Source organism: Pezoporus wallicus, unplaced genomic scaffold (genome assembly GCF_028554395.1).
Source record: "Pezoporus wallicus isolate ANWC-B61680 ecotype Strahan unplaced genomic scaffold, APGP_CSIRO_Pwel_v1 contig_3487, whole genome shotgun sequence".
NCBI classification, from domain to species: domain Eukaryota; kingdom Metazoa; phylum Chordata; class Aves; order Psittaciformes; family Psittacidae; genus Pezoporus; species Pezoporus wallicus.
The window spans coordinates 951,677-976,097 of record NW_026636018.1 but is presented as its reverse complement, the minus strand read 5'-3'; the positions used below and the strand labels follow the sequence as shown (position 1 = coordinate 976,097).

Sequence of the window (24,421 nt, the reverse complement as noted above, 5' to 3'; positions counted from 1 at the left end):
ATTTTCATATATCGGTTCCCTGTCTGGATTTTTTGGAAACATAAAAAACTGATCTATCAAGGCTTCACTGTTTTTCCCATGAGAAATCCAGCCAATGGTGTGTAATATGGTATGTCAGAATCTGCTTTCAGGCATCCTGGTTTTAGTTAAGTCATGGTAGAGGGAGTACATTCACCCCCCCAAAAAAGCCATATTCCCGTAGAAATGCCAACACAAACCTTATATCCACGCTGTTATTTTCATGAGCTTTGTTGCATTGCAGAAAGATTCTCTATAGACAGAATATAATCTTAACAGTATCACTACCATAAACCACTGCAGTATTTCAGTAGGTATGCATGATGTAGATGCATGCTGGAATAACCCTTAAGATTAAAAGGGCCCACACATTTCCAAGTCTTTGTTCTTTTTCAAGGATCAAACACATTTAACTGATTTTTTTTTTATTATTATTATTTCCAGTTTATCTTTAGTGTAATTTTGGTGGGGGAAGCTTGTTTCTGCTCTTGCTTTAACAGATTCTTCATAAATTTTGTATCACATGTTGAAAACTCAATGAAAAGAAAATAAACCCCACATATATCTAGCTAATTCAGGTCTACGTCATTCCTCCAATCAGCATCTTGCTGGAAAGAAAGGAGAAACATGGCATATATCATAGGTAGGTATGATTTTACATATGGTGCAACCTAGAGGGTTAGGGCAGGAAAAGCAATGTTGTAACACAAATGTTTTGGTAAACAACACTCCTCTACAGCTCACCTACAAAGTCACTGGACACTCAGTGATTCATTCTGCTACCGCTTTGTCTTGCTGCAAGTGCTCAGACTGCCAGTACTATTATTGACAGGGTCTTTATGCCAAAAGTCTCATTTCTGACAAGAAAATGGCTGATGTTTGATGAACAGTATATTCTTTAGTATGGCACTTTAATTTCTTAACCCCAGGTAATATCAGTTGAGTACTGGAATGCCTGCTAATCCAGCAATGAAAGGAACTCATGTCCCTGAGCTAATCCTTTACTACCACAAGAAAATACAATGGAAAACACAGATGATCATGTGGTGCCAGTGCATGATCAACAAGGACCTAGTTCTCATATCTAAGAGATGATAGGAGAGTACATGATTGCTACTTTGACTGACACTAATTCTTGATAGATTTATTTGAAGTTTGAATTCACAACTACTACGCTTTTTCTTTACATTTCCCAAGACAAATTATTGTTTTAGATGCTGGTTTGAAGAGTTTTTGGTTTCTGTTTTGGATTATTTTGGGAGGAGGTAGATACTAATTTGTACTAAATCTTTTCCATTAGGGATTGGAAAAAAAAAAAAAATAGTGTACTTGTTAGGAATGTAAAATCATGTAATCTATGTACCATAAACAGCAAGAATATAATTATACAGGGATTTATTTATTTTCAGATAAGGTAATTGAAAAGCTTTTGTTTATCTATCTATAGATTTGCTGTGGTCTCAACTATTGTAAAATTAAACAGCACAAAATAATTAGTGTTTTTATAATGTTCCTGTGAGCTGTTATTCCTGTTGAACAGCTAGCACAAAGGGGGGCTACTCAAATTCCACCCCCCCCAGTGCTGGTAGCAAGTAAAGAAACATAAACATACATCTTTGGCTGTCAAAACTAGCTTCATAACCTAAGCACTGTACTTTCATCCAGTATGCATCTTTTGCATTCTTACAGTGATGAGATCAGACCTAAAACTGTGTCTACTTTGAAAGTGGCTTTGCTATTTTCTGGGCCACTTAGAAGGATATTCCAGAAAAGAAAATTAATATTTTTAGAGAAAATTCCATCTATTTCCAATGATATGCAAGTGCTCTACTGGATCTTTGACAGGGTCTGGTTTTGATTACCAACTTGTTTCTTATGGTTACAAGATCATCTGTGACAAATGTAATGTAAAAAGTGCCTCTGCTTCTGTTATTTCAAAATTCTTAGAAGGTGGTTAGAGTGTAAGTCCATCATGCCTTTTCATGCGCAGGTGATGTATGATGGAGGCTAACTCCTGTTGTTTTTCTATTTGAAATAGTAATGAAAAATAGGATGACTGTCTTTAAACAGTATTTGTGCACTTTGCTGTAAGGTATTTTTATTGGCAATTTTATGGCTTCAGTGGATGTATGGGCAGAGGAAAAGATACAGCACTGATTTATGTGTGATTTATGGTCTAGCTGACTTTTTTTGAAAGCTGTTAAAGTTTTGTGCTCAACAATTCTCCAATGGTGACTTAAAAATTCCACTGGATTCCATGTTCTGTGGCAGCTTTAGAAAACAATGTTCTTTGTCCATGGATTGTGCCCTAAATCAACAAAACACAGTCTTTTTTCCCTATCTGTCTGTTACAAGAGCAAGCCCCAAGCTGGAAAAGAGTGTGTTTGCAATAAAAGAGAAGACACTAATAGATGGTCCTTTTCTAGAAAGATAAAGGAGGTGTGCAGGTTAGTGAAGGAGAGAACAGTGCCATGTTGTATTGAACAGTGTTGTACTTTTTATAGACATATTCCTTCATGTTTTTTTTTAAGAAACAGTAATTCAAAGATTGAGGTACTCAACTGTTCTATCAAGGGTTGGGTTAGCCCTTTTTCTGAGGAGGCTTAGGCACAAAAAAAGGCTAGAATGAATTCCTATTGATATATCAGTGGCATATATCTGGATATTTCATACCTAAATGACTTTCTAAGCATAAAACATCATGTAAATGTTTGCTGTGTACGTGTGTAAATATAGGTCTTTGCCTACACATGTACTGTCTGAAATGCTAGATATACCTAAATTTGTTCCAGCATTGCTTTCTAAAATACCACAAATACTTTAGCAATGTGCACAATGTAAAGCTTCTTACCTTAATGTAAAACTGACTACAGTTAACTGGATTTTCTGTAATCTAACTGTTGCCATGCATTCAAGTTTCGTGATTAACAAAAAGAAGGTAGCCTTCATAAAGAAAATGAGGGACAGACCTCAAATGTGTTTCTGAAGTCACTGAACTTCATCAAAGTGAATATCCTAGTTTTGATCTGTATTGATAAACTTCAGTTGTCACGGAGATTAGCAGTATAGAGAAGATCTGTTGGCTTTGGCCAACTCTCCTTATGAATTAACCATGGCTTTAGATGTAGTGTTGTATCCTTTATCAGGGCAGTTTACTTATTGGGAAAGATAATGGTTTTGGAGATTCAGATAATTTTTCAGAAACCTGAAATTGCAAGCTAATGAGGGACCTTCCAAATAAGACAATTCTGGCTGTTTTCCATTTCCCTCCCTCATTACTCATAGCTAAGTTTGTTGTTTTGAATGCATGGGTAGGCTGAAAGATAGATTTAGAATTTTATTTGTCCCCAGATCAGTTTTCACCTTTGTTTCTTTGACTTGGTTACTTAGTTTAAAGATAAGTGTGGAGTAGAAGCAACTCGTCATGCAGCAGTTGTTGCGAGACTGCAGACAATGGGGAATAATTCTGACATCTCTGATCTTGAATGTGCTTTCAATTTACATCAAAGCTTGATGCACACCAACATCCATGGTCTTCCATTTACCTTTTGCTACCATTTACATTTTTTGACTCTACCATATGAGAACAAAAGAAGTTTATTTTCCCCTCAGTGTCTCTGCTTCTCCTTGACATACTGATTTCTTGTGTCTCACTTCAGCAACTAGCATGCTTCACATCCAGTGGTTTTATTTTTACATCTGAGGAATTATTAGGGTGTACTCCAAGCAAGTACATAGACTTTAGAGCCTGGGGTATGGAAAGGACATGAAAGATGGTGCTGTCACCATGCAGAAGGATTTTTTGATCTGGAAGGTTGAACTTCTCATGAGGCTTTTGTAAATAACACTGTGCATAAAAGGAAATGTGTAGTGCAATGAGGTAACTGGTTAATTACCCAGGAACAAATTCTTCCTGTCCTGGAGAGTACAAGTATGTGCTCAAAGGCCACTAGGTTACAGTGGTTTAATATGGAATTAAGTTTTAGTGAAGGTGGCTGAAACAACTGTATGCTACTTCAGGATCAGCCCAATCTGAAGTTGTGCATATGGTTCACATCATAGCCTTAGCAACTCGTTTTCTGTGCACCTGTATCATTACTGACAGATTTCCAAACTGTAATCCCTCTTACATATTTCCAATGAAAACACAGGACTGTTTCAACTGATGAAATTTCTGCAAGCCCAGGCCTATTCAACAGAGGCAGCATTCTTTTTTTTCATTAAGGAGGGTTTATAGAGATGGGTTGAAACTTGGGATGGTTGTCTGCAGGGATATCGCATAACGTGTAAGGCAGGTGAGTCAAAGCAATGTAGCTGAAGCTTTGGAGCTACAGATGATATAAACTCAGTATAGCCAGACCAATGCTGAGCTCTGCCAGCTGACAGGACTAAGACATGTATAATGCTTGAAAATCCACTTCTTAAAGAAGATTGTGACAATAAATACTCTGTGGGTTTTTCTCCTTTGTTTCTTTTAAGTATAATGAGTTAATCACATTGTAAGGTATTTTATGTCTGGATTTGGACATACATATTCTTCATTTCAAACAGTAAATGTATACTCAAAACCATTTAAGAACTTCATTTGGTGTGGTACGTTTTTCCCACTAAACACGCTTTTGTCTTCTACACTACAGTTACGTTACTGCACCTCCATCAGAATTATTCCATAATGCATGACATTAGTTTATGCTCTGGAGTCACTGAGAATAATCTAGCATGTTAAAATAGGATCTCCAGAGTTAAATGTAAAGGAAGGATAATGACATTTAACCTTGAAGATACAGTTCATTTAAGGACTGTTTTGATGGAAGTATTCTGCTCTCTACTACCAGCTTTCTTCCCTAGAGTACAGCTAAATATTAGAGCTTTATCTCTTCATTATTTTGTCTGGGTGTAACAATAGCTTTCTCCATCTTTGTATGTCAGCCCTATAGAAGTTAGCAATCTGAACGAACAGTGTAGACATGATTTTTGGCTCTCTTTGATCTTTCTGTTCTGCCTTCAAGGCTCAGATCTGTGCAAAGATCAGAACTATTGGACAAGAAGTTCCAGTTCAAATTAATATTTGCTAAATATTCATTTTTAGCCACAGATATAGTCTGCAAGCAGTAATTTGGCTTCAGCCTTGGGAGAGGTGATAGTGGTTTCCTCATAGACATACTGTTTCTGTGTCAAATTATTGTTGTAGTTAGCATACTAGCTTTCAGTTACAATAGGTTAAATTTAGCTTTGATGGAATTAAAAGTACACTAGCGTAAAGTTTATAGAGGACATTGAATGTTATGTGTATTGGGGGAGCTTTGTAAACTATAGAGACCCTCATGAGGTGTCCTATATACATCCTAGATTTTAGTGTGACATTCATTGACTTTACAAGTACATAGACAAAAAAATATGTAAATCTCATGTTCCCCCAAGTCACTGAAAAAAAACCCAAAACAAGCCACTGGGCTTTGTAAGACACACCTACTCAAAACAGTGAAGAGAAGCAAAGCTGACCTGTCACATGTTAAAGTAATGCAAGAGCCCTAAAAGTTAGAGAGAGACCAAAAAGGTGAAAGAAAGCTGCTGTCATCCACTCATGTCAACTGATTTTAATATATTTTGGACAAGGACAGTAAAGAAGACGTCAGACATCCTCCTCATTTTTTTTATTTTTTTTCCAACTTGTTTTCAGGTTATTTCCTAATATCAGAAGATGATCCTGGAATACATCACACCCCTTTGAGAAGTCAGGGAAAGTTCTTTTGATTTGGTGGTGTTAGCAATGAAAAGTAGAGCTATAGGTAACAAGACTACGAATTCTGGACTTGTTTTCAGTTAAAGAGATGAGAAACAGAGTTGTCTTTCTTTCATGAAGAGCACAACAGTGTTTGGACTTTTAGCAAGACAGTATGGAATCCACCTAAGTCATAGAATCATTAAATAGGGTTGGAAACGACCTTAAAATCAACTAGTTCCAACACCCCTGCCATGGGCAGGGACACCTCACACTAGACTGTGTCACCCAAGACTCTGTCCAACCTGGCCTTGGACACTGTCAGGCATGGAGCATTCGCAGCTTCTTTGAGCAACCTGTTCTAGTGCCTCACCACCTTTACAGTAAAGAACATTCTCCTTATATCCAATCTAAACTTCCCCTGCTTAAGTTGTAACCTGTCACCCCTTGTCCCATCACTACAGTCCCTAATGAAGAGTCTCTGTCCAGCATCCTTGTAGGCCCCCTTCAAATAATTGTATTTGGCTCCTTCCACAGTCAGTAGAGATCTACACACTCCAGAGAATAAAATTCTCAGTACAACTTCTTTCATTCTTCATGAATTCTTCAGTCATGTTTAAAATAGGTAAAATAAATCTCACTTCATGGTCTGTTTCTCACCACTAACTGCAAGGCTAGCAGGGTGACAAGGTAAAAGGCATACAGCTATATTAGTAACTTCAAAAATTAGATGAGACGGAACTAAATAACAACTTTACTGAGAAGCATCCCTGCTTATTCTGTGTCTGGATGAGAGGGCTAAATGAGTCTGCTTGCACACAGTGGATCAGGGCCTGCAGTCACTGAAGTGGTATAGAATTGTATAGTCTGTTTCCTGCTCACAGAAGAAGTTCAGTTTTACAAACCATTTACATCTGATCTGTAAGTCCAGGGGTTTTGTAAATGCAGTTGGTGTTTTGGCCTGGAAACAAGTTTAGCTTCAGGAAATCATTAGCTATTGATTAGCAAGGTGAGGAAGTCCCTCAAACTACAGCTGTATAGATCCACTTTCTTTTTTTTTTTTTCTCTCTCCCATGCAATCTTTCTACTTTTATGTTGGTTAACCTTTTACTGTATTTTCAGTACTTTATTTTATTAATTTGTTTTTACATTTCTTCTCCTATTACTACATGGTTATCTATCCTATTTGTAGTGAGTTTACATAGAATTACTTGAGCAGGGTGCACAAAGATTCTCAATGAGGCACAGTTTTAATTTGCATGAATCAAATCCTACCTTACTGTGTTTCCCAAAGGACTCCCCTTCAGCACATTCAGAGACAGCCCACAAACTCTGCCATTCCCTGTGTTCTATTAGTGAAGTCAAAACCCTGATAATTTTCATTATGGACCTACATGGCCTTAGTAATAGAGCATAACTTCATTCCTCTTAATCAAAATGCTAATCTTATTTCTCTTAAGCACCTCTGAGAAACCTACAAAATCTTTACAACTGCATTTTTGCAGTAATTTGCAATTACTTTTGCCTCAAATTTGTGTACTCTCTCATTTGCATCAAATTGCCAGATGCTAAGGTGTTTAGTCTGACAAGATGGTCGTCAGCCACTATAATACATCACTCATTTAATCCTTGGAATGTTTAACTTTTTCTTTCCCCTTCCACCCTAGCACCCTCCCTCTTCCTCCCAGATGCAGCTGCAGTCCATGCACAGGACACATGCGGTGAGACTCAGCTTGTTTGCCTTTAGCTGTCTAAAGTCTCGTATTTAATCTAAGCAGTCTAGTTGTCGTCTATGGTCAATCTGAGAGACCGGGGCACTTCCATAAGACAATGCATCCCATGTGTCTTAGATGCTTTTGTTACACAGGTCAGTGCAGCCTCTGGAAGCACCTGTTTTTTTCCATGGTTCAGTAAGTTGAAAGTGATAGTTCAGTTTAAATTAATCTTAGATGCATATAGTTAGATGTGACCAATTCCATTCTGTGTGTGCCTACAGAGATCTGAGGATCCTGCCCTAATTCATGTAGTGTTTTGGTATCCATCATCTCATTTATATTAATTTTCTCTTATTTGGCTATCTTTTCTGACTTCCCATTACTTTCTGGTTCCTCTGTCTCTTCTGTCTTTCTCTCTTACCTTCCATCAATGTTTCTACTTTGATAATAATTAATTATGTAAATAAATAGATATTAAAAAAAGGTTGGGGGGAGAGGAACTTCTATCAGTTCTGTGCTCTAAAGATTTTGGGTCACTTTACAGTGTCTAATATCAGAGAGATATTATTCTACCTAATTTAGATAGGATGCAGAATAAATGAAAACAGCATTAAAATATTACTGTTTTCCTAAGAAGTGCTAGCAAAGTTTTCTATCACAAGCCCATGTGTAAATGTCCCCTCACTGGTTGGGGAACAGCAATTAATTCACAGATACAGTTTTCAAAATGAAGTCTGTACTTTTTGATAATTCTAGCAAATATCAAGTGCTGTCATGTTAGGTATACTCACTAGAAAAACCTATAACCAATCCCTACCAAATAAAACAGGGCATAAGCAGTAAAGGAAACATGGGTGGAGTTTTTTTTCTAGATTACCATGGCAACACTCAGCATGTCACTGAAGAACAGATCCTCAGCACCCCGCAACTAAGAGTTTACAGTGTGAATATTGATTTTTAGATATTTCATTTTCAGGTTATGTACCTTAAAATGCCTGTACAAGCACTGTTTTTCAACACATGCTGAGCAGCCCTCTTGTAAAAATTGGCATGATAAAATGTATTTCAGATCAGGTCATCAAAAATGAGTGAGACACTAAAAATCCATAGTTGTTTCTGAAAGTCTCAGTCGCAGTAAAAAAGAAGTATCTCTAAAACTTCTCTTCTTGTTTTTGATCAGTCTTAGCTGACAACCAATGCACAACTCAGCTCTGTGAAAAACAGGCAGTGCAAAATTTACCTCACAGAAGTGATACTGTAGAAGGAACAGTCATTTTCATATATATATCCTCTGCATCATCCAAGAAATGAGACTGATTTTGCAAGTTGAAACATGATTATTACGTCTATTTGCTGGATGTGTATGTACATGCCACAATACTGTGTTCATTCCAGCTCTTACACTGTAATCCTTAAGAACAATGCTGTTGTCAGGTTTTGGTTACCCAAAAGGAAAAAACCCAAACAAACCCAAAACTGTAGTAAATGGGATTGGTTTAAAGGATTTAGCAGTAGTGAGAAATTAAATTTATTTTTAATTTATTCTATTTTGTTGTTCAGTTTATGAGCTGCATCTTCCATCTATAGTTAGGCAAAAACAAATCTTAAACCATTCACATTATCAGAGCAACAGAAACAGAGTTTGATTTATTTGAATAAACTTAGATGCTTGCCTTGTAGGCAATAGCTTCAAAAAATCACCATATTGTCCTTCATAGTCAATGGAGATTTAGTCAGGGTAGTCATTGGTGTTTGCATTGTTCATCCCATCCTAAAGTGAACATTTAAAATAGAACAGCTATACCCTGACAAATAAGTGTGCATTTCTCTCTCAACTACTTATTCTCTCTGATGGTTCTCAAAGGATCAAGGATGTCCACTTTGCATAGACATCTGTACTGTAAATGTCAAGCCTTCCCTGAAGTGAATCTCACCAAGATAACCATATGTAGAAAACAAAACAAAAATCTCCTGTTAACAAGAAATTACTATTTTCAATTCTCATGTTTTTCAGCCCATCATAACAGATACAAAATCTCTTACAAGTTCCCTCAAAATGCTTTGTTGTGTTGTTTCAGATTACCCTTCTTGACAGCTGATTTAAAATAGCCTCTCTCTGGCTAGTTGTAAATTTAAGCATCTCTTTCTCCATTGCAGCTCTTCCAAGAATGCAACATGTAGAGATCATGGTCCTGGTCCATAATATATGTGCCTACTTCTTTTATGACCATACCTGTCCTAGTGTGTTTGTCAAAAAATAAGCAGTGCCTCTGAATTAAGAGAGCCAGACAAGCGGTTTCCATGCTGACTGCCCCATCCCATGCATCACGGAAGCTGGGCAAAAGAAGTGCTTTGGTGTCCTTACTAACACTCTTCACTAATAGAAAGGGATCCACACTGCATTGTGTACTTACATGTGAAAATAAGGAACATCTGATCCAACTTCATCTTAGATAAATCTCCATCCTACAAGTTTATGTTGCTGATTGTTCTCCAAAAGTGTACAGTCAACTTTCATTTAATATACTGTTCTGTTACCCTTTGTATACTAGCAGACTGCAGAAGTTTTGTGTATTTTGGATGCGTAAAGCTGCTGGCCTGCCTCCAAGCTGTTCAATCTTTGGTTTGTCTGTGAATCAACACATCGCAATTGCCAGAGACAGGCAGTGCATCTTAATCTTTTTTTGTTTATTTTTGCTTCAGTCAAGCAGCTGGTTTGTGCTGTAATTTCATTCTGTCATGTCCGCTTTCCATCTTTGTGACGTGTCTCATAAAATGTGTTAAAAGTGACCTACCTTGGCCTGTTCACAATATGCTGAAAAAAATGCTAATCTTGTCATATTTAGCAGCTGCGTTCAGAAATGCTACTGTAAGCCTAAGAGGGCTAACCAGCACTCTTGCAAGATGTCAGAACTATCAACCATTACCCTGTAAGTGTACGCAATCCTGTGACATTACTGTGTTTGTATTACGCATGCTGCAAGTAAATGAATGGATATTAGCAGAGGGGTAATAAACAGAAAGCAGTCATTCATTTAGTTCTTGTTGCATGTAGAATATTCTCTTGTTCTGTGCTTTTGCTGGTGCATCATAATCAAGGATTTAAGGTGGTTTTGTTTGTTTTGGTTTTTTTTTTAAAATTTTTTGATTATTGCTGATGCTGCTTATGGTTTTGGGTAGTGTCTGTATAGAAAATTAATAGTTGCTGTTTATGACACAACAAAGAGGTGAGCCCTGGTCATACCGAGAATAAATATTTCACCTGAAAATTTGGTAGAACAACAGGAGCAGTGCAAGAATTGAGTGAATCAGACTGTCATCTGGAGTAAAAATCAAACTTAGTGAAGTTATGTTAGTATAGACCCCAGGGGTGAGGAAAGGCTGAGGTTAAACTAGTATCAAAATATTACGTGTCTAGCCAAAAATCATAGTCAGAGATTTGCTTATGGAGAGCGAGGTGTCTAGAAAAGAGAATAAAAGCCATTTAGTCTAGACACTTGTGAATTAATCACTTTCTCATAGTGCACCTCAGTCTCTGTTACTTGTAAAAGAAGCCCGCAGGATTCATTTAGATGAGGAGTACCTTTCAGAAATCTAATATACAATATGTTTCTTGATTTAACTTTCCCCTGAATTTCACAGCAGTCTCATGAGTGTAAATCAACACTCTAAAAGATGTCCTGCCAAACAGATCCAACAGTCCAGCATTTTGCTGAAGAATACGTAAGAATTATCTTTGACACCATTAAGGAAGAAAGGTTATTATGTAATTTATAGCTGCATGCTTTGTTATGTATTTTAACTAGTAAAAAAAAAAAAAACAAAAAAAAAACAAACAATAAACGAACAAAGAACAACACATTTTAAACATGAAAATAAATTTTCTTTGTGATTTTCCATCTCCCCAAGGTATTTAAGTAATAGTCCAATGAGGATACTCAAAAGATTCAGTCAATAGACTGACACTGCAAAAGCAGATGGAAGAAACAGAGAATAGAACAGTGAGCAGATCCATGTTCTACATTGAGAAAAGCTGAAGTCTAAGAAAGTTAGGTAAAATTAGGACCTCCAGAAGAGATAGTTTGAAATATGAGGTACATTACTTAATCTACAACCTGGTGCAGCATGGACTTCATGTTGGTGTTTTGTAGAGAAACGAATTTCACATTAAGTGCAGAGTTTCAGAAGGATGTCAGACTGGCAAATCTAAGGTGAAATCTTTTACCTAGTCAATGGCAAGAAGAGTTCAGTCTAAACAGGAGCCCAGAAAATTATCTGTACATTTCTAATCAATATACTTAATCCTGCCAGCAACCTTCCACTGCTTTTGAAGTCCTTAGTCTGAAAATGTGATTTATGCATGGGAAAATTAAAAAGCTGTAATTGCTTGCTGTGTTTACGTATTACTTCAGGTCTTTGAAAACAATCCTAAAGACCTAATTAAGCTTTTGGAAAATGCATATATCTGTCAGGAAGATTACTGAGGTTCCTGAAAGTCACATGTTAATTATGTTTAGCATCTTTGTGATGAAATAGATACTTTGGTTTATTAAACATGAGCTATATTAAGCATTTCAGTATTAATGACATCCTGTATCTTCATGGTTTGCCCTTTTATCTTTCTATTTTAAATATTGTCATGATTATTTTTTGCACATATTTATCACTGAGTTACAGCCAAAGATGGAATTCCTCTAATCTAAACTTGACAAGCCTACAGTGCAGCAATTTATATGCCAAACTCAGTCTAGATTCCCTCTGTAGTCAATGGAGAGACTTAGGATGTGATAAGGCTTTTCTTAGGGACAGATGATTCATCTTTATGCCTAAGTGCCTGCTACTCTTCATAGACAACAAAGGGAATGTAGGTGTGGAAGTGATTTAAATAAAAATAGACGTCATCATTGCAAATATCTCATAACTTTAAGCTAGTCAATATATACATCAATAGATGCATTCAATACATAACCATAGGCTTTACAACAGGACACACTTCTTAAAGGGGCATATAGAGCAATCACGAACTATGTCTTAAAAGTGCATTTTTCTCTTCACCAGCTTTAGAGACATTATCTTAATTTCAGTATGTCTGAACCTTGGTGAGATGAATGTTGTTCTACACGAGCACAAACCTTGATGTCTCCACTGCAAAAGTTTATATTTGACCAAATTAATTTTACTTAAGACTCAGCATTTAAACTGAACAATTCTCTTAGTTTAAAGATGCAGACCTAAGTAGCAAAAGAGCAACTACACAGTCTTTCTTCAAAGGCTGTGGTTTGAAGATCATTTGATTCTCTTGACAGTTTGTGGTATTTTGTCTAAAAAAAAGTTGGGTGGTAAGAACCTCTAAGATGAAAGCAGCAAACACTGTCAGAGTAAAAATTATGCTGTATTTTATCCTTAGCTTCATACCACGTCTGTTAAATCTCATGTAAGTTACAATGGTTTTCTTTGAGCTACATGACTTTGCATTAGTCCAGCAGAAGCAGGTGAAGTCCAGCAGAAATGGCACAAGACACATCTTCAGTGCAGTGGAAATACCTGGATCTGATGGGAGAGTAAGCTCTAACCAACATTTTCATCTCTTTCTCAGAGACAGAAAAAAGAATGCCAATCACAAATTTCTTTACACAATTGCTTTTGGAGCTTCAGGTTCCCTGATGTTGAGTACCCATGTTTTCTGATGGTCTCCTTCATTCTTTCCAAATGGCATCATCATGTATCCAGCTCAGTGGTTCTTACAGTTGTATCTGCAGGCTCTCAATCTAGAGATATATCTTTGTTACATCACATTCAGAGTAGCTGGAAGAACCTATTTAGACCATTTAGAAGTCATTGGTCCTTGTTCCCTATTGCACAGTTGCTCAAAATACTTTTTTTTTTTTCATCTGATGCACAGTTCCTGTGTTTGTTTAGGTCATGGCATTAGTCTTCTAGAAACATGTTTTAAAATGTGGAATAGGGACACACTGGAATATTCAGTTGAAATCACTGGAAATTCTACTCAGCAATGCAATGTGATGTGTATCTCCATCTCCACTTCATGCCCGGTTATGTCCTATGTGATATCTGTAGACACCTTAGCAATCTTCTTAATAAGCATGGATGTGCAGTGAAAGAATAAGGTATGGTTCTTTCAGATGCTGGTCAAAGTTAGACAACCTTTCTTCTTTCTATTCCTTTTACAATAAAGATGGATTTTTACATAATTCAATAGAGGAGTGAGGAAAAACAGGGGACACAAGTATTTGTGCTTCTTGTATTAATACTTTATGGAAAGGCCACATTCATAGCTATGCTATTGGAGAAAACCTGATGCTTAGACTGTTTTTAGGGAAAATGGCAGATGAAAAATAGAATGTCAGCTTAAATAAAACAAAAACACGACAATGTGCATTTTTTTAGTTACCTAAGACATTCCTCCACTTGATGGAATGTAAAAAAGGCTTTGGCTAGAAGTTTTGGGGAACATATCTCTCCTAAACAGCCAGTTTAAGCCTGACTGATTACTGTCCTTAAAACTTTTGGATCCATGAACCAAGTTTCTTGCTGGTCTGAAAGAGTATATGAAGAAAAGAAGATGGAAATCTTTGGCTGCTATGTGCCTGAGAATTTTGCTGTATACCTTAGCTTCTTAATTTCACTATTGGACACAAGCATACTTATCTCACAGATGCTGCTTTAAGACTTTCTAATTCTTCCTAATGCTCTTGAAAAAACATAATCAGTTATGATCCACACAGTCATTAGTATCTCTCATGTTTTTCTTATCATTAAAATATTCTCTTCCTCTTCTTAGATCTTAATCTATAAACTTCAGAATGTGTTATTTCTTAGATTTATTTCCTTCCTGACTTTTATGGCAATATTGAAGACAGCATCTTAAATAAGTTGATGATGGCATTATATTTCAAGATCCTACAAACTAACTGTATGATTAATCATATATAATTAATTCCAGAAAACTGACAGTAGAAAAAAAATTTTCCTCTGCATCTTTCCCAAAATTAATCTCCTGTGACTATGGTATTGTCTATGTAATAGACAATTCTGTTGTGATTTTTAAATCAAAGTAACATTTATCCTTTTGTTGCAATTAATTCTGACTATAAAGGGTAAGAGACTTTGAGACATGATGCTTCATTTTCCAGGTTACTACCTTAATTTGTTTTTTTATTCCATGGCTAGTTTAAGATGCTTATGTTCTTTACATCCTTTTTTGTTTACAGATACAGTATTATTCCATAATCTTTTCCACAATATTTGTGTCCCTTTTCATTAATCTGATTATATGTCCATAGAGAAAAAGGACTAGAATAGACCTTGAAGGGTTTTTTAGTCCATTACATTGAATCACTTCTATATATCTTTTTCCAGAGATCACCAGAGTTGGAGACTGTGTATGCTCTTCCTCAATGAGTTCCAGGGCTGTTCCCTCTTATTAAAGAACTTCTGGTCAATGCCCAATTTGACAATTCGCAAGAATTGTGTTCTCTGGGTTATGGTGTCTTCCAGCACACTTGAGATTTGGTGTGCATTTGGTGTTCATCATGTGTGTTTAGTACAATCCCAGGACAAGGGTTGGGATGTATTTATCACCATTAGTGCACAAAACGTGACTGTGGGACACCAGCAATGGACTGATGTCTCATTTCCAGTTTAGTATTGAATATAACAACATATATTCACTGAGTTCTTGGAGATGTATTAATTAAGTACTCACTTTCAGTAAGACAAACACATCATTTGGGGGATTTTGTTGAACATGTGTTATCAAATTCAGTGTGTCTGCAACGTACCATGTAGATATAAGCAGAGTTTACATTTGAATTTTTAAAAGTATTCTCTTCCAAAAATATGGCTTTTTACCTTCCTTTACGTTCCATCTACCTCCTTAACTTACTTGAAGGAAATCCGTCTTACTTTTTCCCCTTTGAAAATATCCTGGAGGTTACTTTACTTTGTTTATAATAAAACACTTGCCTTATTTTCAGATCAACATTTGCATTCCCTTGGGTCTTTTTTGCTGCTCAATCAGCAAATGACACTGACCAAGACGTACATAAGTCTTGGCTGGATCCCTGCTTTTGGGGAATTACATCCATACTCAGTTAAGTGCTTACAGGGACACATGCTCATTTCCAGCCCTTTTGTTTATGCTTTGTTTAATTTCCGTCTAAAATCTATTTATTCTGATGCCCTGGAAAATAGTTACACAGTGGAATTACACTTAAGTTTCCAGGAGTATAAATGAGATCAAAATCAAGGTCTTGGAGAATAGTCATGAGTATAAGAACATACAGGGCATTTTAGCTTTATTTGTATTGCTCGTTTGGATTTTTTTTCTATGTAGAAATAAATTCACACACACAAAAAAAGTGATTTCAAACACTCCACTGGAATTAAGCAGTTGGGTGAGAGGTTTATTATTGTGTTGTGGTAGCAGTCTGAATCCCTTAGCAAGATTAATCTCCTCATGTTTGGCATGGTAGAAAAAAATATTGATTGTAATAATGCAAATTAAAATAACAGTACAAAGTATTAAGCATTACTAGTGCTATTATTGTAGCAGTGTGAAGAAGTGGGAGCAAACTACAGTGTGTGTGAAATCACTGTTTGGGAACAAATGGGAATATCGTATATTTGTTTGTATAATTATCCAGTGTATGTATATCCCAACAGACAGGCAACAAAATATTTTCTGTGTTTTCTTCTTTAATTAAAGCACAAGTTGTTTATTACAAGGCTGCATTAAAGTTCTTTCACTCTATTATAACAGGAGACTGGCTCGCTCTACACTACTGCTTATCCCCTTGTTTGGAATTCACTACACGGTGTTTGCTTTTTCTCCTGAAAATGTCAGTAAGCGGGAGAGACTAGTGTTTGAATTGGGACTGGGATCTTTCCAGGTGATTATACAGTGAATTCTGCTTCTGTTAAAAAGAAATTTCTATTTCTATTTTGCATGCATAGTTCTCAGACTGGTTGTATATGTTTTGTATACTAGGATTTTGGTTTTGTTTGTTTGTTTGTTCTAAATCCAGCTATTTTCTAGCATTTACTGAAAGTTTTGAATTACTTTTTTTTTTTTTCTCTCCCATTTACCTAGGGTTTTGTTGTTGCTGTTCTCTATTGTTTCTTGAATGGGGAGGTAAGACTTTTAATATTTAACCTCCCCCACTCACCATCCCCATCCCATTTCCTTGTGGGAATAACCACTCTTCTAAACCTTCACTGTAATTCATTGTATGCCATATTCCCTAATACCTTAGGCTGAATCTCACAGGGTCTCAGAAAAAGAAAGATGTGCAGTGTCTTTATTAAACCAAAGTGTTGGCCTTGCCAGAAATGATGTCTCAGATTAATGTTTGCTAACAGAGATAGGAATTGTACTGGTTTCTTTAGGTATGTCATCCCAGGTGCAGGACTTCGCTCTTTGTTAAAATTCATGCAGTTCTTGCTGTAAATTGGCTTTCCCTGTGAAATGTCCACCTCACCACCCAGATTGGTGTTATCAGCCATCTCTGGTGAGGGTGCTTTCAACCCCATCATTCAGGTAATTTATAAAGATGTTGACGAGCATGGACTTCAGCATCCATCTCCGAGTACCCCACTGGTTGAAGTCTCCCAGCCTGAGTAAAAACAGTTGTCACCATCTGATTGTGGCCTGTTAGTCAATTTCCTGCCCATTTTGCAGGCCGCCTACCTAATCTATGTCTTGCCACCTTGCCTAGGAGGAGACCGTGGGAAACAGTGTCAAATGCTTTATTGAAGTCCAAGTAAACACTGTCAACTGCTCTTTCCATGTCATCAGAAAACATTTTCTTATAGAAGATGATTGTGCTAGTCTGGCATGCCTTTGAGAAATCGTTGCTGGCTTTTCCCAATCACCTGCTTAACTTGGTTTAAGATAGTTTATAGGAGGTCTTGTTCCATTGTTTTCCCAGAGCCTGAAGGGGAGGAAGAGAGAAAGAGGGAGAGGGGGAGAGAGAAGGAGAGTGAGAGTGAGAAGGAGGGGCAGAGATGCCATGTCCTGTTGCTGATGATGCACCAAGCAGATGCCATGCCCTGTTGCTGATGTTGCACCCAACAAATACCATACCCTGTTTGCATTTCTGGTTGCTAGCCATCCCCAGGAGACAGTTAGATGTGGCTTCCCACAGTTTAACCTGGCTGTGGAGACAGCTGGCACCACAGAACTGTTGCCCACTCTTCTCATGAGACCTGACTTTTACCAGCTGGCCCCTCCATACATAGAGCTCAATTGTGTCAGGTGCCCAGAAATGCCCTCAGATGTTGCCTGGGTACCTTGCAAGCCTCACACTCCTCTCAGCACATGGCAACTGCTGCTGCTAGCATCAGTGTTCCACTTCACCCACTCTGATCTGCAAATTGACATCCCCCTGCCTTTGTTTATCAGACTGAATACCTGAGGTAACTGTTTTCTGTATAAATGGAAAAAGAGTCCCTCGTCAAGGCTTCCCTAAGATGAATATCTACAGTTCATCCATTCTCTGTTCCACTAATACACATCTACTGTGCAGTCCAACAGAAGACTTGTCTTAAAATCACCTTTAGTTTTCAAGGAGCCTGAAACTATTTCTTTCTACCAGTTGTAGTGCAGTAGGTTTTTTATGCTCGTTTACATATAGCATGCCATAGCTGCTCTCTTGTACAAAAGGTCTCTAACCCCTTGATCCAAGTGATTCCTTTGCAGATAGCCATAACAATCTCCAAGTTTATCAAACAAATTTATAGGTCACCTTTGCTCATGGGCTTATCCTGTTAAAGGACCCACAGGTCTGTTAAAGCATTATTCATAGTTTGGTCCCAAGAAGCTCGGAAGGTGAGTTCAGGATCATGACTTTCTGGAATTAATGGCATTAGTGTCATTCATACTTCACCAGCTGACATTACTGGATAGACAACTCTCTCACCGACAGCTGTTGTTTCATCTATTACCTTCCATGAGTGCTAAAAAAATAACCAGAAAGTCTTGTCTAAAACTAATCTGCAGATAAGCACTTTTCCAAGGTAACATGTGGAGTGTGTCAGATTTCCTGTAACCATTTGGAGGGAATGGGGTGATGGTTTTTAGCCAGACTAGTACAACCAAATTAATTGAAACAATTTTATCTCTCAAGACATTAGAGAATGTCTTGTGATCCTGCAAAATTATTTAGGTAAGAAAGGGTTCACCTTTGGTATATTAATATTGCTTAATATTAATCTCTAGATATTACTCTCTTAACTGTCTGTATTTTACTGAAAATAGGAATTGAGAGGTAGTAGAAGGAGAATATAAGTTTTCCAGTTGGATTTTTCCTCCCTGTAGTTTGTGTATATACAATTGAACCACTTGTTTAGCATTTTGGCATATGCTGATTCATTTTGATAATTATATTAGTCTAGGAAAATCTAGTGATGATTGTTAAAGACAAGAACTCAGCAGCTGATTGGAGACTGAAAAAAAATATATTAAGAAAAATATCTGTACACATTTACTTGCTCTTACACTGTTTCATTGAGTAATATGCTACTGGCTACTGTCAGGAGTGAGTAATAGACTGAGAAAATGTCGGTCTAGTATATTTCTTATATTAAATTCTTACTATCTTATGTATATATATACATACATGTACTTTTAGCAGGATTTCCAGGAAACTGGTGATGAATGAAAAGTGGAAAAGCTATATAATTATTTGCTTATTTTCTAATTGAAATTCTGACATGAACTGTTTTACTATTGGTGACTTATTGTGGATGCCCATGAAAAAAATCTCAAGGAAAAGGAGGCTGTCACAGATGTATATTAGTCCAAGAGCTATTGACTGCTTAGAAGCGATGTGAAAGCAGGGCACAAAGTTTTCAATAGACATTCAGCCATTAATGGCAGGTGAGAGACAAGCTCCCTCTGTGGAAAGGTTATTTCATTTCTTGTCTAGTACCTTTTGGTTGCTGGTTTCTTTGGCTCCTTGTTATGTATTTGGTACTGGCTGTTGATGAAAACAGGATATTCTTCCAAGAAGATAGCTCAAGAACTATGTTGGAGTTGGTGTTGAACAGGTATTCCATGCACCTGTGGGTTGATACTAAATTCTTTGAAGTCAGAGACACAGAACCCAGGCTGTTGTTCCCACTGCATGCATGGACCTCTTCCATACATGGGGAAACCACTTCAGATTTTGCTGAAGTGAGGAGTTTAATAATAGTCTTAAAGATAATTCTGTCAAATTGGCGTTTTTTTCTAATCTTGATAGTTTGTCAGCATGTCCCTCGAGCGGCTAAGTACATAAAAAATGACCTTTTGAAGTTTCTCCCTAAAGGTGCAATCAGAAATAAAGAGAAAATGGAGGAGCTGGAAAGTCAACCGGTATTTTGCTGTGGATTTCAAACATCGTCATCCTTCTCTAGCGAGCAGCGGAGTGAACGGGGGGACACAACTCTCCATTCTGAGCAAGAGCAGCTCTCAGATTCGGATGTCCAGCATAAATGCAGAGAACCTAGCGACATGAGCAGCTAAAGAAAACACATCAGTCAACAAGCAAACCAAAAACCATCCCTTAAAAAAAAAAAATAAATCATAGTTTTGGTGGTGGTGTAGGCCTTTTTCCTTTCCTTTCCTTTCCTTTCCTTTCCTTTCCTTTCCTTTCCTTTCCTTTCCTTTCCTTTCCTTTCCTTTCCTTTCCCTTTTCCCTTTTCCCTTTTCCCTTTCCCTTCTTTTACTTTCCTTTGTGATAAAAGCAAAGGAAATGTGTGTATATATATCTTTTTAATAATCACTGTAAATACCCAAGTGTACTCAAGGCCATTAACAGAAAAATGTTTAAAAGATAGCCAAGCCTACCCACTCCATGATTTATATTTCAGAGCATCTGCAAGTAATCCGTTGTCAGTCAAAAGTAACAGTGATTGCGTGCAGTTGTGATCCTTGGTTGCCAAACTGATACTAATCTGTGAATGGACATGACCACTGTTATTTTTCATATTGCTTTCCATTTTGGTTTGAATTGACTTTTTTTTTTTTTGTTCTAGTCAAACATATCTTAGTGTGTCCCTGTCTTTTGGCATGTGAATTTCTGCAGTGTTTCTCTTTTGAGTCTTAGGATGGAGCTAATATGCTTGGGTTAATCTAACCAGCTGATTCAGGAAGAACTCCAGAAAATTAAGTTCATGGCTGGATTTAGTCAAATGTTTCCTGTGGACTTAAAGAAAGTTCTGTGCCAATGTGGAGCTTCATAGCTACCATCAATCAGTGTGGGGACTTCAGGCAAGAGAGACGGGATCAGCTTCTTACTTACCCAGGGACACTTGTAAGAAAATGTTCTTTGTTCTAGCTAAGCTGTGAATTTTCTAAAAGGGCCATGTAGTTGAGATATATCTATATTTTTGGCATTGATTGATTGATGATAGATTATTTGGATTCTTTACATAATAAAAATAACTGACGCCTCCCTCCCACCTTAGGAGCAAAAGTCAGTTCCAGGGTGGCCTTTCCCTCCAGATAACCTTGAACCTTCTGCATCTGTGTCCAAATGTGGTACGGTTTCTGGTAGTGCTGTCAGAGTGTGGTGCCTTTGCAACCTGGTTGACTTCTGTGTGTTGACTTTTCCTTGCCATTACAAGAGGCGCAAGAAGGATCTGGCATGATCATCCTGGAATTTGGTGAGCAACTAAATTGAACAATACAATGGCATAGAAGGAAAAGTTAAAAGACTTTGTATGACTTCCCACACCTGGCAGTTTTCTCTCTTTTTGGATATTCTGTTTGTTTAACCACCAGTGGTCTTACTGCTTTTCTTTGAGAGGAATTACTCTCAACCTTTGCCTTTTAGCTAAAGCCACGACTGGTACTTATCTACTTCAATTAAATGTCAGTGATGTCAATTCTTGAAAGTCTTTATACAGTGCATAAAGGCTTTGAGGACTGTCCTAGTGCTCACTTCATTTTGGATTTATGAACTGATATATATATAAATATATATATGTGCATGTATGTGTATGCATATATATAAAAAAAAAGTCAAAAATGAAAATGACACTTTAAATGTGAAGTTTCGAACTGAAACTAATAGTAACCAGGAAATTTAAAATTCAGGCTTGTTCTTTGGTGTTAGTTGACAGGATTATGATCTAAAAAAATAAATGAAAGACTCAGAATTTTAGTGTCAGCTCACTGTAAGCTTTTAATTTTACTGACTTTTGTTTAGGTAAAAAAAAATGTCATTTTAATCATAGGTTTTAAAAAATAATACTAGTTTCCTTGTTTTTAAAAGGAGAAAAAAAAGGTCTCAGAAAGTTGTGAAATAAATATTAATAATAATTAACACATATAGTGTTTTATGGGCAAAAACTGCTCTCAGTTGTAGTAGTGTAAATGAATGTAAAAATAATTTGAAACAGGCAGAAATGTTGACTGATGTCATATTGGTACGGGATCATGCTCTTATGAGACACACCCATGTCAGGTGAAATCTACCCTTGCTGGGAGGACCAGCAAAACAGTTTAAATAATTTACATTTCACTCCAGTTTCTTCAGTGAGAGTTCTATGATCCAGATATATATCTTTATTTTTTCAAGTCTTTGCACTGGTTTGCTGCTCCAAGAGCAGGATTTGTCCCCTTCTGCCAGACTCCCTGCAAAAGTCACTAAAGTATTTTTAACAGATAGATTGGAGCATCCTCTTTCATTAGCTGCTGCTAAAAGCTATTTTAGAAAGTTTCCCAAGGAAGCATGCACTTTGCAGTCCAAAAAGACATGGAAGATGGGGAAAGTGAGATCTATCAGGTAAATGCATAGGTAGACATTTTTTAAATGAGACTGTTTAATGTTAGATGAACTGATGACATTAGGTTTGTATTTTCTGTAGTATGGGCTTTCACAAAGTATTATATTAACAATAGTTTAAGTGTATTATTTAAGAAAACAAAAAATAGATTTTGCATAAATGGCTAGTAGCCAATTTTCAAGCATTAATAATTGAGAACTTTTGAGAAAAAGGTGTTGAATTCCTGTCTCTAGCTGGAGACTTTTTGTCATGTTTCAGTCAAGAGCAAGAGGGCATTTGGATTTTTAATTTTGTTTCTGTTGTTGTTGAGTTTTTTTCTGAGCTTATTTCTTTATTCTGTTGTTTTCCTGGCTGTCCTGCAGTGCTCTGCAACATGAGTTGGTGGATCTCAGTCCAGTGCCTTGTGGGCAAACGTTCACAACACCAAAACCACCCTCCAGTCACGCACACCAGAGACCAGGTCCTCAGCTAAATTAAAATCGGGGGAAACTGTTGTTACTGTTAGAACACAGCCACTTCACTTTGGCTTGGGATTTGACCTCAGCACATTGTTACAATTTTTTGGCAGCCTGAGCAGGAGATGCCAAAGGCTGAATATTCATGAAAACCTGGACTTGCTCCTTAGATTTGTAAAGCCAGTGCTCAGGAGCAAGAAAAGTTGGAGGGCAGTGGAGGGAAAATTTCGCTGTTGCAGACCCTGTGTTTCGTGTTCAGTGGACAAATTAAATTCTTTGTTACCTTTCACCAGCACTGTATTTACTGGAAGAAACAGTATCTCTCTGCATATTTAATATACAATTTCTTACAAAAGAAACCCTTCTCTCATGATTTTTTTGGTGATGATTTGAAGTGCTGATGCACTTGCAAATGTGGCTTTCCTTAGTCACTCAAACTTTCTCAGTATTAACGAGAAAGGTCATACTTCAGGTGTATATAGTTATCTAAATAAGATTCTGATGCCATCAGACAAATTAGCTCTTAAGAAATATCTCTGTTGAATGTAACCTGAAGATTCTTAGCATGCATGGCCACCATTCACAGTGGCTGTCATTTCTATTTGTTTCAGTCTGGAAGAAACCAATAGGTGGTTCGCTTCTAGGTGTGTGTAAATATAAAGTGAGTGTAACAGTGCTTTGTTTGATTTTTTCACTGTGAAACATATTTTGAAGCTCTAAAGGCTATGTTATTAAAAACAGTACATAATTAAAAGAAACAAATGTGCAGCGCTCCTTGAGCCATCTTTTTTACCATGTCCATAATGTCTTTCTTGTATAATTTTCTTACTTTGCTTTTCTAAATGTACAAAAACTTTCTGTGCTACAGCTTTTGTGACTATTTACTGTATCTAACAACTGTTTGATTATTGACTTTTTGATGTGGAGTGCTGGTACTACAGGACAATTAACATTTCATTATGAAAACTATAACCTGTATTTCAATGGACAGGGCTTGTTTCATTGCTACATGGTGACCCCACCTCCTTCTGCCTTTGCCTACATTTAGTATCTCTTGAAGTTAGAGGCCATGTAATGAAACTTAACTGTTCAGTTGTTGGAGATCTTATTTCATAGAGGAAAAATACCCAAGTTCCTCTGCCTCATTTATGTATGTGTATTTGAAAACCAGGTGTCAAAATGGGAGATGGGAGAAGGGACAGAGATAAAGGCATATGAGTCCAGAGTGAAATGCCAAAAAAAAAGTGCAGTTTGGAAGTTAAATTCAAGCACTCTGTTTGATGTCTAGCTCCTTTTCAGCAGCTGTCCATTCCTGCAACTAAGTAACTGTGTCTTGCAAATACAAGGCTAAATAACAAGCAGAAGTGGGCAGGAATTGACTGTGCAGATAACTTGAAATTACATTGCAAAGATGATTCTCCCTAGACTCTCTCCATGGTCAATGGCAAGTATGAGATACCTTGCAGAAAGGAATGCAGAGCAGTTCATAGAATCATAGAATCAATAGCCCAGGTTAGAAGGAACCTTGAACAACTCTCTTGCCAGTATTTCATGAGAAAGGGAGCCTAGAAGAGATTATCTACCACTCTGTCCAATCCCATCTTGAAAATCTCCAGTGATGGGGACTCACCATGTCCCCGGGCAGGCTGTTGCAGTGAATGACCTTTCTCACTATAAAATGTTTCTTTCTTAGAGGTAAAACCTCTACTACTGCAACT

General features: G+C 37.1%; 1 protein-coding gene across 11 annotated transcripts in view; it reads left to right on the top strand.

The window, feature by feature from the left end:
• ADCYAP1R1 (ADCYAP receptor type I) overlaps nucleotides 1–23,464 on the top strand; it is a 137,937-nt gene extending 114,473 nt beyond the window's left edge. For 3 of the 11 annotated variants that reach the window (XM_057398930.1, XM_057398934.1, XM_057398931.1), the window contains 5 exons: nucleotides 7,408–7,461; nucleotides 10,302–10,385; nucleotides 16,238–16,367; nucleotides 16,568–16,609; nucleotides 19,772–23,464. In XM_057398930.1, the coding sequence (XP_057254913.1) occupies nucleotides 7,408–7,461; nucleotides 10,302–10,385; nucleotides 16,238–16,367; nucleotides 16,568–16,609; nucleotides 19,772–19,981 (520 nt within the window). In that variant the 3' untranslated portion in view covers nucleotides 19,982–23,464. The remainder of the gene's footprint in view (nucleotides 1–7,407; nucleotides 7,462–10,301; nucleotides 10,386–16,237; nucleotides 16,368–16,567; nucleotides 16,610–19,771) is intronic. The other 8 variants (XM_057398932.1, XM_057398933.1, XM_057398939.1 and 5 more) reach the window with 8 other exon arrangements.
• Nucleotides 23,465–24,421: the final 957 nt, after the last annotated feature.